The sequence below is a fragment of the Sus scrofa genome, chromosome 1 (assembly GCF_054392235.1).
Source record: "Sus scrofa isolate SSC_HxYL_T2T_F1_AM1 chromosome 1, Sscrofa_HxYL_maternal_Yorkshire_Landrace_v2.0, whole genome shotgun sequence".
NCBI lineage: Eukaryota > Metazoa > Chordata > Mammalia > Artiodactyla > Suidae > Sus > Sus scrofa.
In genome coordinates, this window is record NC_139383.1 from 9102886 (window position 1) to 9119453 (window position 16568).

The 16568-nt window shown below is 54.5% G+C and overlaps 1 protein-coding gene across 6 annotated transcripts in view; it reads right to left on the bottom strand.

Annotated features, from left to right (window-relative positions):
- Window positions 1-16568, bottom strand: part of SYNJ2 (synaptojanin 2) — a 97370-nt gene that overhangs the window by 62777 nt on the left and 18025 nt on the right. For all 6 annotated transcript variants that reach the window (XR_014844016.1, XR_014844002.1, XR_014844004.1 and 3 more), the window contains exon 2: window positions 8125-8211. Coding sequence is in view for 1 of the 6 variants with exons in the window: in XM_021086423.2 (XP_020942082.2) it covers window positions 8125-8211 (87 nt within the window). In the remaining 5 variants the exon portion in view is untranslated. The remainder of the gene's footprint in view (window positions 1-8124; window positions 8212-16568) is intronic.

Sequence of the window (16568 nt, forward strand, 5' to 3'; positions counted from 1 at the left end):
GGGTCTAGTCAGCAGCACCTCCTCCAGGGAGCCCTCCCAGCTCTCCAGAGACACTGCTAGGTGCCCCTTGAAGTGCCAACAGAGCCCCTGCTAGCGATCGTTACACACAAGGCTAATAACCCCTTCCCTGCCCGTGTCCCCCAGGAGACTGGAGGGGGGGTGTCCCTTAGGGTCAGGGCTCTGCTTGGTGGGCATGTCCTGGCAACCCAGCACTGCATACAGCAAGTGTTTAAGGAACACTTCCCAGATAAGCCAAGAGAGCAGCTCCAGCCTCCCACCCCTGTGAAAGGTCACCCCAACCACTGCGGACCCTGGGCCAGGAGGAGGAGGCGCCCCTGGCCATCTGTGGCTGTTCTTGGTCCCGCAGCCCAGATGCACAGACACCAGCTGCGCGGGTTGCGTTGCACTGCAACGCTCTGCTCTGGGGACAGCGGAGACAATGGCCCACGGTCCTCTACTTCAGGAGACGGTCACTTGGTTGACTCTTCTTCAGGGCATGAGGCAGTTCTGGTCCAGAGGACACGCCTGTCACCCTGCGGAGGTTTAAGGACTCGTTCCCACCAAGATCTAGTCCCCGTGATCAGCAGTCATCACCTGCAGTGACGGCGGTCAGCGTTTCGGGGTCTCCAGACACTCTGATGAGGCCCCCGAGGCTGCCAATTCCACTGCTCACCTACCCTGACCCCTGCTCACACTTAAGAAGAGTGCTGCTGGGGGCCAGGCAACGTCTGGTTTTTATTAGAAATCCCTTCATTCAGTAAACAGGACACCACTCCTACGGGGGCGGGGGCAACCACGCTGGCTGATGTCCCACTTCTCCAGTCAGATGAGCAGGAAACCATTTTAAAACAACATAAGGGGAGTTCCCATCGGGGCTCAGTGGAAACAAACCCGACCAGGAACCATGAGGTTGCAGGTTCGATCCCTGGCCTCACTCAGTGGATTAAGGATTTGGTGTTGCTCGTGAGATATGGTGAAGGTTGCAGACGTGGCTCAGATCTGGGGTGGCTGTGGCTCTGGTGTAGGCTGGCGGCTACAGCTCCGATTAGACCCCTAGCCTGGGAACCTCCATATGCCACGGGTGCAGCCCTAAAAAGACAAAAGACAAGGATAAATAGATAAATTAAAAGAAAACAACATAAGGATAAGGCTCCTACTGTAGGGCAAAGGGAACTATGTCCAATCTCTTGAGATAGAACTTGATGGAAGACAATATAGGAGAAGAATATATACACATATATATGCACATGAGTGGGTTACATTGTTGCACAGCAGAAACTGGCACAACATTGTAAATCAACTATACTTGAATTTAAAAAAAAAAATTAAGGAGTTCCCATTGTGGCTCAGCAGGTTACACACCCAACTAGTATCCATGAGGATGCGGGTTTGACCCCTGGCCTCGCTCAGTGGGTTAAGGATCTGGCATTGCCACAAGCTGTGATGTAGCCCACAGATGCAGCTTGGATCCTGCGTTGCTGTGGCTGTGGTGTAGGCTGGCACCTGCAGCTCCAATTCAACCCCTAGCCTGGGAGCGTCTATATGCTGCAAATGTGGCCCTAAAAAAAAAGTTAAAGAAAAAAATAAGATTGTCGCGGGTGCAGCCCTAAAAAACAAACCAAAAAAAAAAAAAAAAAAGAAGAAGAAGAAGAAGAAGAAGGCAGTGATGCTGTGGAGAGTGAGAAGTGTCAGGGGGCTGGGTTTCTCAAGTAGTAACAGGCCTCATTGCTGGAAGACAGGTGGGGTTTATGTGGGGTTTCAGGCTCACACATTTCAGCCTCACAAATGCAAATATTCCCCCATCACGCCAGAACCAATGCCCCAGGTCCCATCTGCCCCCTCTGATGAGCGCAGCACAGGGAAAAGCAGGATTTAAGAACTGTCCCCTTGCAGTGGCCAGAGGATGGCCCCATGGTCTGGGCTGCAAGCTGCAGATCAGACCCCGGGTTCAAGGGAGGCATGGAAAATTCTACTTTGCATCTCCCCATCTGAGTTGTGAGGTCGGTTTCTAGCACCACTTCCTCAACAGCCTCTGCGTGGGGGGCCCGAGTCCCTGGCAGGAGTCCCAGGTTGCTCTGAAGACAGCAGGCACTTCCTGTGTGGGGCAGCGCCCGGGGGAGGCTTGGGACGGGGGTGCCGCAGGCACGAAAAGGCTCTTGAAGCGAATGAGAACAAGGGGAAGGGGCCGCCACCGCCAAGGCTCCCAAGTCCTGGGACGAGGGGCTTCAGAGAGGCTACCGCGTGGGAGCGCTGGAAGCAGATGTTTGGTGACAGTTAATCAATCCTCAGGGGATGCTTGCCCTGTGCCAGGCGTGGTTCCCCCAACTTCCTCCCAGCACCCTCACCTTTAGCCCCATTTTACAGGGAAGAAGACAGAGGCACAGGGAGGTTAAGTCACTGGCCCAAGCTGGGATTCGAACCCACTTCCTGGCTCTCCTGCCCAGGCTAGTTACTCAGGCCACGCTGGTTCGAGAGCCAGTGCTCTGAACCACGTCCTTGCAGAAGTATGGCCACCTGCCTAACAGCGCCGCCATCTGACACACGAGAGGTGGTCCCCCAGGAGCTGAATCACCTGCCCAGTGCATGCATGGCTGGTCTGTGTTGGACCCAAGATACGAACGTGGGTCTCACCTTGACCCAGATCTCATCGGTCCCTAAGGTCCAAGAGGCTTGCACCACTTGGGCGCTCTCTCTCTAAGAGAGGCTGACGGAGGCACACCTGGCTCATTTTCAAAGTGACACCAGCAGTTTTCATCATGAGTTTACACGGTTGTGAGTAATACATTATCCAGCATGTGTTAAAGACTGAAATGTAAAAATAAACCTGATGTGGGCCTCGAGACAGTGATTTATTCCCATCATCATCTATTGTTTAAAGGAATCTACGAACAAAATCGTCTTTAACAGATGGCATTTTATTTTCTCTTTATTTATTTGTTTATTTTTGCTTTTCAGGGCCCAACTTGGAGCATATGGAAGTTCCCAGGCTAGAGGTCGAATCAGAGCTATAGCTGCTGGGCTACAGCTGCTGGCCTCCACCACAGCCACAGCCACAGCCACGCTGGATCTGAGCTGTATCTGTGACCTACGCCATAGCTCACGGCAATGCCAGATCCTTAACCTGCTGAGCGAGGCCAGAACTTAAACCCACATCCTCATGGATACTAGTCAGGTTCATAACCCACTAAGCCATAGCAGGAACTCCAGATGGGATTTGAACTCATGTTTCCAATTCACTTTCCCCACAGAATGTCAGCCAATGTAACATTCTGTAAATAATCATAAAAAGTAAGGATTTGTTGGAAAGACTTCTCTTGATGAGACAGATGGGACTTCTAGTTTGTGGACGAGGTGTCTTTAAGGGCTAAAAGTGAGACCCCTGGGACTCGCCTGCTCCAGGAGAAATCCCCTCTGATGTCACCTTGAGCACAGGATCCAGCCTGTGTTTTCAGTAAACCAGGATCTCACAGCCCAGCAGTAAATTGGGCCTTGGGTTCGGGGAGCGTCTCAGAAGTCATTGGTCGAGGCTGAGTCCAGGGGCTTGAAACCAGTTAGGATGTTGTAGGAAGGCAAAGAAAGACAAAACCTACAGCTGCCGTGGCCTCAGAAGCCGGGGCTCAGGGCTCTGCACGCCTCCAGTGGTCTCCGGGGCCTCGGGCAAGTCTCAGACCCTCTCTGGGCACCAGATGGGCTCCATGTTCCTTCCAGCTCCGGCACTTTGGTCCCAGGACTCTGGCCGAAGCCAGGCCATACCTGGGTCAGCAATGGGCCACAGGCCAAAAGTCACACCAGAATCAGAAGAGGTCACGCATGCACACAAAAGCAGCCTCCACAAGCCGGTGGAGCAACAGAATGCTGCCACCTCAATATCTGCACCGTTTAACGGGGACGGGGTTCCGGGGGGGGCGGGGGGGAGATGACAAATGTTCTAGAGAAGGGACCCTGGTGATGGCTACACAACAATGTGCATGTCCTCCATGCCACTGACCTGGACGCTTAAAATGGGTTTAAATGGCAAATTTTGTCTTATCTGTATTTTACCACAATTTAAAAAAAAACCCTCCCAAACCTCACTATCAACGTAGAAATCCTCTCCTTCAAGAGAACCATCTTCAAAACCCAGCTCCGAGTCAGAGCTGCCCCACAGAACCCTGACCCCTGCAGGGACAGGGCCTGAGCCTTATCTAGCTGTGGCCCTTTGTCATCCAGCTGGGAAGGGCTGGCGCTGGGGTCATGATGAGTCACAGGCAGACACAACGGTTCATTCAGGGACACGGCCGGGTGAGTTCTGGTTGGAATTTCTTTGTTTGCTCAGCCAGGTTGGTATGGATCCCAATCCCGGTGCCTACAGACCATCCGACCTACCCACCTGCGCTTTCGGGACACTCTCAGGTCCATCGTCAAAGGACGTGGGGAGCCTAGGCTTCCGACCTGTGAAGTAGGGGCCGTGGCTCGTGGATCCCCAAGCCCCCACGCCCACACCAACAAGCTCGGAGTCCTAGTGACCTGTATCCACCTGGCTCATCTCACGCACCTCTTTCACTGTCCCTGCCCAGAAGTGGCGGCTTTCACCAGGTCCTGAGACCCAACTGAGCACGTCGTACCCCAACTCCACACTGGCCTGCGATCAGCCCTGGTGGGTGCGTTCACACCACGGAAAGCGGCCAGGATGAACAGCAGGGACTCTCCCCCCAGAGAGCTAGATGGCTGTAATGACAGCCCACCACTGGGTTTAGTCCTCAAGTTATTCTAAGACTGAGGGCCATTGCCTTTCAAGACTTGCTAGAGCACTGCAGTGCCCGAATCTCAAAAGACTAATAAAAACTATCAGCCTTCCCTGTCCAGGGACCTTCTGTTCTGCAGGTCAGCCCTCGGCCTGTGCAGACTACCACCACCAGGAATCACTGGCTCGAAGGCACTCAGCCTGGCCCCACGCCTCGTTTCCCCTGAGACCCCGATGCAAGAGGACAGCCCCGCCCACCCAATACCAGCAGTCAGGACCCTGCTCATTCTCTTACGTAAGTTTCTCAGGAACTATATAAGACAGAGATGAGGCAGTTTCCCTGGTTTTAGAGGTGGGAAAACAGCCCTAGAGAAATTGAAGGAACCCAGAAGATCAGTTTGCTGAGAAGCTAAAGCTAGAATTTAGGAGAGCGGTCAGGTGGAAGGTTTGACTGCCGTGTACAGCTTCAGAGGCTGCGCACTGCACAACTCTAGGAGACGCAATTCATTACAGACTTCAATTATTTCAACCCCCAAGGCTATGAAACAGGGAGGCCTTGAGAGCTTAGGTGAAAAGGGAGTTAAATCCCTATAATCACAGGGCTAAGTCCTTTTTATAACTGTACTCTCACTTTCTAGGCTTTGTATTGTGTGTATGTCAGGAAGCCCAACTCTAGGCTTATCATGGGGGCTCCACCCCCTTCCTGCTGGCATTTCAGAGAAAGACTTGGGCTCTCCATGCAAATCTACGAATTTGTACATGTTTTTCCATTTCTAACATAAAAGGCTATTTTCCCGGAGGCAGATTGAAATTGAACTGCCCCAAGTTAAGAGCCTGAGGGGAAGTCTCATTCTTTGTACCTTCAGCCTGAAAAGTCAAAGGGGGAGCCTGGCCCGCACCCCACCCAGGCTGGCTGTCTCCACCGCAACACAGAGCTGCCCAACCGCCTCAACAGGGGGGGAAAAAACCAAAGCAGCTCATGGTTCTGGGGAAAAAGAAGATGAAGTGAAAGTCAAACCCTCCTTGGTGAAACCGAAGGGAATTTGAAGAACTCCCATCCTCTGAGCCCCTGGGCCCTTTCAGAGAGAGAGAAAGGCCAGCGTGTCCTGACACTCCAAAAGCCATGACACTCTCACCTCATGGGGAGGCCACAGCCCGCCTGGCAGGCAGGCCTGGGAGCGGTCGGAGGACGCCGGGAATGGGGGCCTGGGGACCGGAGGCTGTGCTCCCTCACCCCTGAGGGAGGGGGCGCGTGGGTGGGCACTGGCTGCAGGCAGGGAGGAGGGCCTTGGCCAGGGCTGCTCTAGGACCCCGATACCTCTCTGCACACTCCTTCCCCGGGGGGGACCCCGCAGACACCCTGGCTCGTTCTGACCGTGTTTCTCTGGGGGCCGCACCCTTCCTGGTTAGAGCTGATCTCCAATCACAAGGCCCTGGGTGGGGGTCGGGGGAGGGTCTGCTTTCCCGTCTTTGGCATCTCAGCCCTTCTGCCCCTTTCAGGACAGTGCAGTGGTTTGCCTTCAACCACTGAAAAGCAGGAGTTTAAAACCCAGTCGCCACTTGAGGACTGCCTGACTCTGGGCCAGTAACAGATGCAAAATGGACTGTTAATTTGTGTACAAGGAAAATGTTGCCAGTTACAATGGTAAGAGGCCAACCCCCGTAACATATTTTAAATCCCCAGATGTCTCTATATTTTTTTTGTTTATTTTTTTGGCCACCCCACGGCCCCATACAGTTCCCAGTAACATTGGATGCTTAACACGCTGTGCCGGGCCAGGGATCGAACCTGCGTCCCGTTGTACTCCCAGAACACGGCCGATCCCACTGTGCCACAGTGGGAACGCCACTAAAAGCCCAGATGTTATACTGTAAAAAATGTGTCTCCAAACAGATAAACTACAACTCTTCAGCTTTCTGACAGTAACAGTCCCTACCTCATAGGTTGCTGGGAGGGCTGTTAATAAATTAAAATACTTAAAACAGTGCCTGGCACGGAGTGAAAACCATGTAAGCGTAGCTGTCATCCTCACAACCTCATGATTGAGGAATTCTTCGTAACCTCAAAAAAAAAAAAAAAAAAAAAAAATTCACTGCAGGGGAAGAAGGCCTACCAAACCTCCAGATACCTCGGCAGGCAGCACCTCTTCAGGACAAAAGCAAAGGTTTGGAGGCAGTCAGATCCAGGTTTGAATCCTAGCTAAGCTTCTTAGGTAACTTACTTTAAGCCTCTGAGTCTGTTTCCTGTACTGAAAATGCGGAGAAAGATATAGCATCACATTGGCTTGAGCTTAGGATGAAAGAAGCTAATGCATATGCAGCCCCTGGCACCAAACAGGCAGTTAACAAATGCATTTTGTCATGTGGGTCCTGGGTGTTTTTCCTAAACACTGTTTGGGGAAGATCCATGCCATTGTCGCAGTTCAGAAACAAACAAACAAACAAAAAAAACCCAAAAAAACATCCCACTCAAGAAGAGACCTAGAAGAGTAACGGCAAACAACAGCACTCTTCTGTGGGCTTTAGGAGCCCTCAGTCCAGGACCACGGCTGCCGCGTGGATGTGGCGTGCAGGTGCTGGGCTTGGAGGAGCCTATGGTCAGCTCGCAGCCTGCTCTGGCCTCAGCCCCAGAAGTCACCAGAGACACTGTGTGGGGACCGTGTAAATTAGGCAGCTGAAAGAGGAGGAAGGAAATGGGGCTGCAGCCCCAGAAGTGCAACCGGGGCTCCAGGGGGTCCAGGAGCACAGAGGGGACCCAGTGGCCCCACGCGGAAGCTGTGACCTCCCACCCTAGTGGCAGCCTGGCTGCCGGGCTCAGGCCCTTGAATCTCACACTGAGCAAAGATGCCTGCTTGTTCCTGTAAGTTCTCTGCCTTTTCGGGTCAGACCACATGGCCCAGTCCCGGAGCACCTTCCCTAGCTCTCCTCACAGCCCATCCTCAGCGCCCGACGGTCAGGAGCTGGGGGCTTCTCTTCCCTGGCCAGCAACACCCAGTCCCAGCCCCCTTCCCTCTTCCATCCAGCAAGAGGCTTTGGACCTCTGACCTACACCTCTTCTAGAATACAGACCCCTCATAACCACCCAACCAATTCCCGGGGACCCCTGGCCCCGCCAGGCTGGGAAACCCGAGATCCTGGTGGGCGACCGTCAAGGCGGCCTTCCTCTGTGCCCTCGGTGGTGAGCAGCGCTGGCCGCGGAGGACCAGGCTGGGCTCCCCTTGGCCTCCTTCCCCGCCTGGAGGAGCAGGCTCGGTGCAATACACACTGTAGAAGATGACAGCAGTGCAAATAAAACGCCCGAATCCTGCGGTCTTTCCAAACTAACACGAGAGGCGCTGCCCGGCACTGTAAGTCCAGCGACAGGCACCTGACAGCGGCGGCCCCTTGGGGCAGGTACTCACCAGACCGCAACCTGAGCTCCCCCAGGCAGCCGTAGGCGTCCGTGAGCTTTCCATACTGGCCTTTAAGAACCTCCTTTTCCTCGGGAGCTGGGGGAGACACAGAGCACACAGGCGTCAGTGGAGCCTCCCGTTGGAGTTCATTCACTGCAGCCTCCGACGCGGCTCCCCACCCACTCGGAAAAGAAAACGCAGAGACAATAGCTCGGCCCCAAGTCAAGTGTGTGGAGGTTTTCGGCTCAGCGAATCACCGCGCTGCAGTGACTTAGACCTTCCCACCAAAAGCTTGCTCTCTGGAAGCTCCGACGGCCTCCAGGGGGAGGGCGAGGTAGAGGGGGGTCCCCGGCTGGCAGAGGTGCCAGGGTTCGAGACGGGAGCAGGTGCCTCGGGCGGGCCCTGTCCCTCTGCGCCCAGTCCGTGTGCGCAGAGCAGCGAGTCATGGGTCCCCGGAGGGGAGGACCTTCCTTCCTAAGAATTGTCCACAGGAGGCTTTGTGGGCGAGGGCCCACCCGCCAGAGCCCACCCACTCCCAGGGACCTGCACACACACAGGGGCTGAGCAGGAGCCTGGGTGCCCCAGGCTGGGGTCTGGGGAGGAGTGGAGGCCCCTGGGTCTTCAGCAGTTCCTGGCAGCACCCAGGGCAAGACCCGGCCTGGTGGAAAAGCCAAAGAAGAAAAACTGCCAGCGGGAGGGAGCATCAGAAGCAAGAAGCCCGTCACCTTGACAGTGAGGCCACAGACTCCTGCTGGAGGCGCCTTGGGCTTTTATGCAGGCCAGGCCCTTCGACCCCTGCTCAGAACTGCACAGAACAAAACCCAAACACGATGAATCTTCAAATGAAGACCCAGCAAACACCATCAGGGCGACTTGCTGTGGCAGCACCTGTCAGCCTCACGGAATTCACCTAACACAGGACCTGCTTCAGGGACAGCCTGTGGGAGAATCTGCATAATCTCTGAAATTGTATGCAAATTGTATGTATTTTATGAGGCCAGAATCCATAATTTTCATCTCAAAGGAGTGAGTGACACCAGAAAGGTTAAGAAACAGTTTAACAAACGACTTTTTTTTCCAAGAGTCACGAATATTTTTCTAATTGATTAGGTTTGGGGGCAGGGACCAGGGTAACCCAGAGGTGATTACACGGCCCTGGTTACCACGTCCACCTGCCTCAGGGGATGCGGGGCGGCGGGAGACGGCGGGATGCTGGTTATCTCCAGCACGGCGGTAACAAACCACCGCACACTCCGAGGTCCAGAACGACACGCATGTGTGATCTTTAATTCTGCTGGTTCGACGTCTCTGAAATGGGTTTCCCCGGGTGAAAATCAAAGTGGCCACAGGATGGCGTTCCTCTTGAAGGTTCTAGAAAAGCATCCATTCCCCCGCCTTCTCCAGCTTCTAGAACGTGGTTCATGTACATGGCTTGGCCCCCGGCCCCTGCTCCCTCTTCAGAGCCAGCAGTCGCCTCCCTCCCGTCTCTAGCTACTTCCACTCCACATCTCATGCTCTCTCCCTCTCCCGCCTCCCTCCTCCACCTGCCAGGGAGGCTGTGAGGACACCGGGGCCCCCAGATAACCCTGAACACTCTTCCAGCTCAAGGCCCTTAACGACACCTGCAAAGTCCCACCTGCTGTGTCCTGTAACAGTCACAGCAGCTGGGGACAGAGATGGATTGAATGGGGCATCGGAGATGGTGACACCCCACCTCCGGCAGCCCATGGGGTGCCGTGAGGAGGACGAGCATCCTCTGGCCAGGGTGGTGACAGGCCCTCTGTTAAGGGGCCAGCCCTGCGCCATGTGCCCACGGAGCCCTCCCAGAGGGAGGCTGCCCCCCGCCCCCACCGCCCTCCCCCCCCCCCCCGGTCCCCCAGCACAGGCCAAGCCTGTGCAAGGCCAGCCTCACAGGTGGAAGCCAACTGCCCCTGCAGTGCAGCCCTGGGCGCGCCTCTCATCAGGAGAAGGGACTGCTCCTCCTCTCAGTGGATGAGTGGACCAACGTGAGAGAGGAATCCTGAGACAAAAAATATACGTCAACCCTCAGGACGTTCCAAAGCCTTCGCACAGAATCCTGAGGCGCACGTGTCAACTGGGTCTCGCGTTGTTGAGCCTAAAACAAGGCGGTCTTTGGGCGTTCGGGCCCCTCTGCTAATGATGGTCCTGACCCAATAAGCAAAGCACTGGGAAACCTCTGGCCAAGGAAACGGGGTCGAATCCACACGTCGGAGGCGGGCGTGGGACCGCAGGAGAAGCTGTGGGGACAGAAGTGCCCCGGTCCTGCTGGACCTCAGGGACCAGTACACACATCAGGTGCCTGTCTCTCCAGGAGCATGAGACAAACACGCATTTTAAAAAAAGACTTCTCATCTTATTTGGAAAACAAACAAGCAGAACACCGCCAGGCCACTTCGTCCTGTTCGAATCCTGTAAATGACTGACTCCCTGCTATATAATCAACACCATTAGCCTGGACGTTCGCCCGTGGAAACTCACAGCAGGTCACAGCCTCGGTGCGTGTGACAGTCCTGGGGGATGCTCTTCCTCAGCCACAAGCAGACGAACTCTAAACAAACCGGGTGCCTTAAAACAATGAAACTTTATCAGCTCTGGGTTCTGGAGGCTGGAAGTCTGGAAGCAGGTGTCAGCAGGCCAGGCTCCCTCTGAAGGCTCCGGGGCAGGGCGCTCCCTGCCTTGGCCTGGCTCATGGTGGTAGCTGGTAGCTGGCAATCTCGGCCTCTCTTGGTTTGCAGCCAGGTCACTCCAACCTCTGCCTCCACCGCCACGTGCCCGTCCACTGCCCTGTGTCTCTGGGGCTCTCTCCTCGCCCATCATCCTGGATCTGGGGTCACCCTAATCCAACATGACCTCATCGCAGCTTAACTCATTACACCTGCCACGACCCTATTCCCAAGCCAGGTCACATTCTGAGGCAAGAATGGAAGTTAGGGCTTCCATACAGCTTTTGAGGGGACAGAGATGAACCCAGACGACCTGGTGACCCTCTCCTTTGGTGGGCCAGTCCTCTGAAAGCCCAGACTCCCTGCAAACCATCTCTGCTTTTCTCGTACCTTCTTTGCCCAGGCTCTTCCGACCCTCCAGTGTGTCGGTAGGATGCGGCCCATCCCAGTGATGCAGGGGTCCCCTCACTGCCCTCCAGGCCACCTCCCGCACCCCCAGAGGCCTGGCCTTCCAGGCAACCTGTTCCAAAACTGCCTGGCACGGCTGCCTGCCCCACATAACTGTATTTCCTCACTTAGGCTTGAAGGAGAAAGAAACCCATTTTGCTCTCCAAAAGAGAGCTCATGAATCAAATCGGTACAAGCCCCAAGCAGATGATGGAGGGATGAAGCTGCTGGAAGGGGCCGTGGGCAACCAGGACACACACCCCTTCTAATGGGGGCACACGGTCCGTTCCTGCCAGCTGCCCCCAGGAGGACAGGCCAGCCCAGTGCCAGCAAGTCTCCGGTTTTTTGAGAGAAATAGGACACTCCTGATTTTTCAGTATTGGCAACCAATCCAGATTTATTTTCAGCGCTGTGTGGGCTGCACACACCTCTGCAGGCTGTACTCCGTCTGCCCATTTGCAATTCCTCTCCTTCCTTACCTAATGCTTCCAAAATAGAACATTCCTGTCGTCCACACTTCCGCTGCATTTCCGGTAGGTTTTTCTATGTGAGAATTTTGCTTTCCCCCCTCCCCCCCTCCCCCATGGGCCGGGATTTTCTACAAAGTCTCTCATTTACTTACTCTCCCAACCCCTTCCTCGCCCACCTCTTGGCCTGGGATCCAGCCACTCATTCAGGGAGCGTGCGTCTGAGAGCCGACTGCGGCTGGCACTGTCCCAGCATGGGGTCCAGCAGGGATCCACATGGCAGGGCCAACCCGATGCCAGGAACCATGCAAGTGTCCCTCCAAGGGGGACAGACAAGATCAACAACACAGCAGACAGTGATGTGAGCTAAGGAGAAAAGCAAGCAGGGAAGCGGGGTGGGGGGGGGTGAAATTTTACACAGTGTGGCCTGGTGGGGGCCTCACCGCGGGGCGACTTCTGAATGTAGACGAAGGAAAAGAGAGAGACAGCTGAGTGGAGGGTCGGGGAGCGCTACAGTCCCGGAAGAGCACGCACAAAGGTCCTGAGGCAGAATTATTCCTGGTTTCCAAGGACCAGCAAGGCCAGCATGTCTGACAGAGGAAAGAGTCAGGGACACAGTGCAACGTGCTTTCTAGGACATAAAAGATCTGGGGTCTCACTCTGAGTGAGAGGGAGGCACTACAGCATTCTGGGGATCATTCTGGCTACTCTGTTGACAACAGAGCCTAGAGGGGCAGGGGAAAGGCAAAGAGGCAAAGGGACCAGCAAGGAGGCACTGCAGTGATTACGGCAAGAGACACTTGGACACGGGTGGTGTCACTGCAGGTGCTGAGAGATGGTCAAATTCTGGAAAAACACACACACAATTCTTCTTCTTTTTTTTTTAGGGCCACACCCACAGCACATGGAGGTTCCCAGGCTAGGGGTCGAAATAGCTGGCCTGCATCACAGCCGAAGCAACGCCAGATCCAAGTCACGTCTGAAACCTACCCCACAGCTCACAGCAACGCCAGATCCTTAACCCACTGAGTGAGGCCAGGGATTGAACCTGAATCCTCATGGATGCTAGTCGGATTCATTTCCGCTGAACCATGGCAGGAACTCTGACACTTTTTTTATTATTGAAATTCCCAAAGAAAAGTAGGGTTATCCTACAGTACAGCCCAGGGAACTATATCCAGTCTCCTGGGAGAGAACATGACAGGAGATAATATGAGAAAAAGAAGTGCATAGATGTATGACTGGGTCACTTTGCTGTATAGCAGAAATTGGCACAACACTGTAAATCAACCATAATTTGAAACATTTGAAACAGTAGAGTAGTGTAATAAACCCTATGCACCCACTATTTCCAACACGCTCTACCTTATTTCATTCATACCCCCCACTCTCCTACACCTCAGATCAGTCTCCGGAGGCGGGCCTCGGACAACAAGCATCAACCACTGGGGCCCCACGGGGCCCCACTGAATCAGAAACCCTGTGCTTAAGACCCAGAAATCTGAATTTTAGTGAGTCCTCCAGGTGAGACCCACTGCCTGAGATTATTCCAAGTAAATTCCAGACTTTATATTATTTTCTCTCTAAATATTCCAGTAAGGATTTCTAAAAGATAACAGTGCTTTTAAAAAACATAACCCAAGTATCATGATCACATCGAAGAGAAATTACCCATCATTCCTCCCCATCGTCAAACATCTGCATATATGCTGAACGGAGAACCAAAAGGATTTGTGGACAGAGCGGAGGAGCGACACCGGCGAAACACAGGGTTCGAGGACGACGCCCACGTCTTGCTCCTGCACAACCTAGAGGAGGGCATGGCCATCACCCACGGGCCCCTGAATGCGGACGGGCCAGGCCTGGGTGGAGCTCAGGTCAGACGGGCCCCCAAGGGCGATGGCAACGGCGCAGCTGTGCCATCTGCAGCTGCACAGACTGAAGAGACGAACTGGGCGTCCCCGGCAAACAGGAGGCCCTGAAGGTCAGGAGGCTGGGGGATCGTCCGGGGAGTGGGGGGCGGGGGGCACGTGTGTAAACGTCCGGGAGGCGGAGGAACAGCGGCCGCGGGTGGTGCCGGGAGCCAGGAGTGCGTCCGGTGCGCGAGAGGGGCCAGCGAGGTCGCGTGCGGCTCTCGTCCCATCTCACCAGGCCTGAGCACGGGTCCCCTTCGTTACGCACAGGCGAGCCAGGGGACAGCAGGGAGGTTCAGGGACAAAACCCTGAACGGAGAGAAAGGGGAAAAATGGAGATTGTGCAGGGAGAAAATTCGTGTGTGTGTGTGTGTGTGTGTGTGAACAGGCGGCTGAGGAGCGGGACACGGGGTCTGGCGAGCTCTCTAGGATGGGGAGTGAACCCCGATCCAAGGGAGGTGGGATCTGCTGGTGCAGGAGAGAGAGGGGACCCGGCGGAGCAGCGCCCTGGCCCCCATGTGTGACGGGGCTGCCTGAGCGCAGAGTCTGTGTGGCGAGGAGGGAAGGACACAGGACAGCGTTTGGGGGGCGGCGGAAACTCTCTCCTCTCGCTTCGGGTTTGGCCGTGAAAATGAGAAGCAGCTCCTAGGTTAAGAGCGAGGAGGCGGAGGTGTGGGAGGACTGTCGGGGAGGTTGGGGGGGGGGACGTGGACGGGATACAGGCACAGGTGTCAAACTGAAAGGCTCACCTGGAGCTGGGGACCCTGCATCGGGACACCGAGACCTGTCCGTGTGGTGGTGGTGGGTTGTCTCCAGAAACTTCCGGCCGCACAGACGCAGGTACAGGTGAGGAGAGCTGAGAGTAGGGCTGAGCAAGCAGAGGCAGGGGCGGAGCGCAGGGGTGGTGAGAGGGGGGCGCAGAGGGAGGAGAGGCTGGAGAAGGTGGCAGGTTCACCTCCCGCTCGTTGGTGGGAATGGAAATCGGTGCAGCCACGATGGAGAAGAGCAAGGAGGCGCCTCAAAAAGCTAAAAACAGGAGTTCCCGTCGTGGCACAGTGGTTAACGAATCCGACTAGGAACCATGAGGTTGCCGGTTTGGTCCCTGCCCTTGCTCAGCGGGTTAATGATCCGGCGTTGCCATGAGCTGTGGTGTAGGTTGCAGACGCGGCTCGGATCCCGCGTTGCTGTGGCTCTGGCGTAGGCTGGTGGCTACAGCTCCGATTCAACCCTAGCCTGGGAATCTCCATACGCCGCGGGAGCGGCCCAAGAAATAGCAACAACAACAACAACAACAACAACAAAAGACAAAAAGACAAAAAAAAAAAAAAAAAAAAAAGCTAAAAACAGAGTTGCCACCTGTGTGACCCAGCAATCGCAGCCCTGGGCGTACAGCAGGACTAAAGCGGTAATTCAGAAAGATACAAGCACCCCGATGCTCACTGCAGCACTATTCACAATAGCCAAGACCTGGAAACAACCGAAGTGTCCGCGGACAGAGGAGTGGGTAATGAAGACGTGGTACATATACACCATGGACTGTTACCAGCCAATGCCGAGGATGTGGCCATTAAATAAATAAATAAAAGAATGAAATAATGCCATTTTCAGCAACATGGATGCCACCAGAGATTATCACACGAAGCGAAATAAGTCAGAAAGAGAAAGACAAATACCATATGACATCACTTATATGCAGAATCTAAAACGGACACAAATGAACTTATCTATGAAACAGAAACAGACTCATAGACACAGAGAGGAGACGTGTGGTTGCCAAGGGGGAGGGGGAGATGGTGGGGGGAAGGGCTGGGAGTTCGGGACCAACAGATGCAAATTATTAAATATAGGGTAGATAAACAACAACGTCCTACTGTACAGCACAGGGAACTATATGCAATATCTTGTGATAAATCATAATGGAAAAGAAGATGAAACAGAATGTGTATGTATGTTGGGAGTTGCCTTGTGGGTTAAGGATCCAGCATTGTCGCTGCGGTGGCTTGGGTTGCTGCTGTGACGCGGATTCAATCCCTGGCCTGGGAATTTCCATATGCCGCGGATGTGGCCATTAAATAAATAAATAAATAACATTTTAAAATAAAAAATTAAATTGAAATTTAAAAGAATGTATATGTGTGTAAAAAAAAAAAAAAGGGAAGAGGTGGTGGTCCAGGGGCACACGGTCCCAACAGGGTTCAGATGGTTGGCATTGGGCGCGGAGGGATGAGCTGGAAAGATGGTGATGGAAGATGAAAAGTGGGATGCCTGACGCAGAGGGCGGACGGAGGGGCTGAGCCAGGGTGGAAGACACACTCACCAGAGGGTGGGGGGTCAGGAACCAAAGGCCAAAGGTCATCAGAAGGCTCAACAGACCACCGAAGTTTCCGAGAATGAGCGCAGGATGCAGCAGTGAAGAAGGTAAAATCGTCAAGGAACCAGGCAAGTTCAAGGAGGGGCCAAGGGCAACGGGGTCCCTTGCTGTGCCTGGCCAGAGAGGCAACAGCCTGCAGGAGAATCTGACCCTAGGGTAACTTTCTGGTCCCGTTTCCCCAGTAACCTGATAAAGCTAATCTGTTATCTATTTACTAGACTGCAGGGCTTATGATAAAAAGCCTGGTAGCAGGCAATGGGCTGGGAGGCACCACAGTGACCAGAGCAACGAGGAGGCCACAGAGACTCTAGGATGGAGCTGTCCTTTGACGGAACCTGGAAGCTCAGCCACAGATGCTGGATCCTGTGGGGAGTGAGGCTTTTCAGCGAGATGGCCCAGCATCCATACCAGGAGAGGGAGCCGTGTCTGGGGCCTCCTGAAGGTGTGCAGACTCACGGGGCAGCTGGCGGATGGCTCCAGAGTTTGCTGCGGGTGCCCCCTGCCCCCAGTGCACTCTGGTTCCTGTCCTGGACACCTTGCCGGATGCTGATAGTGTGGCTATTTAGATGAA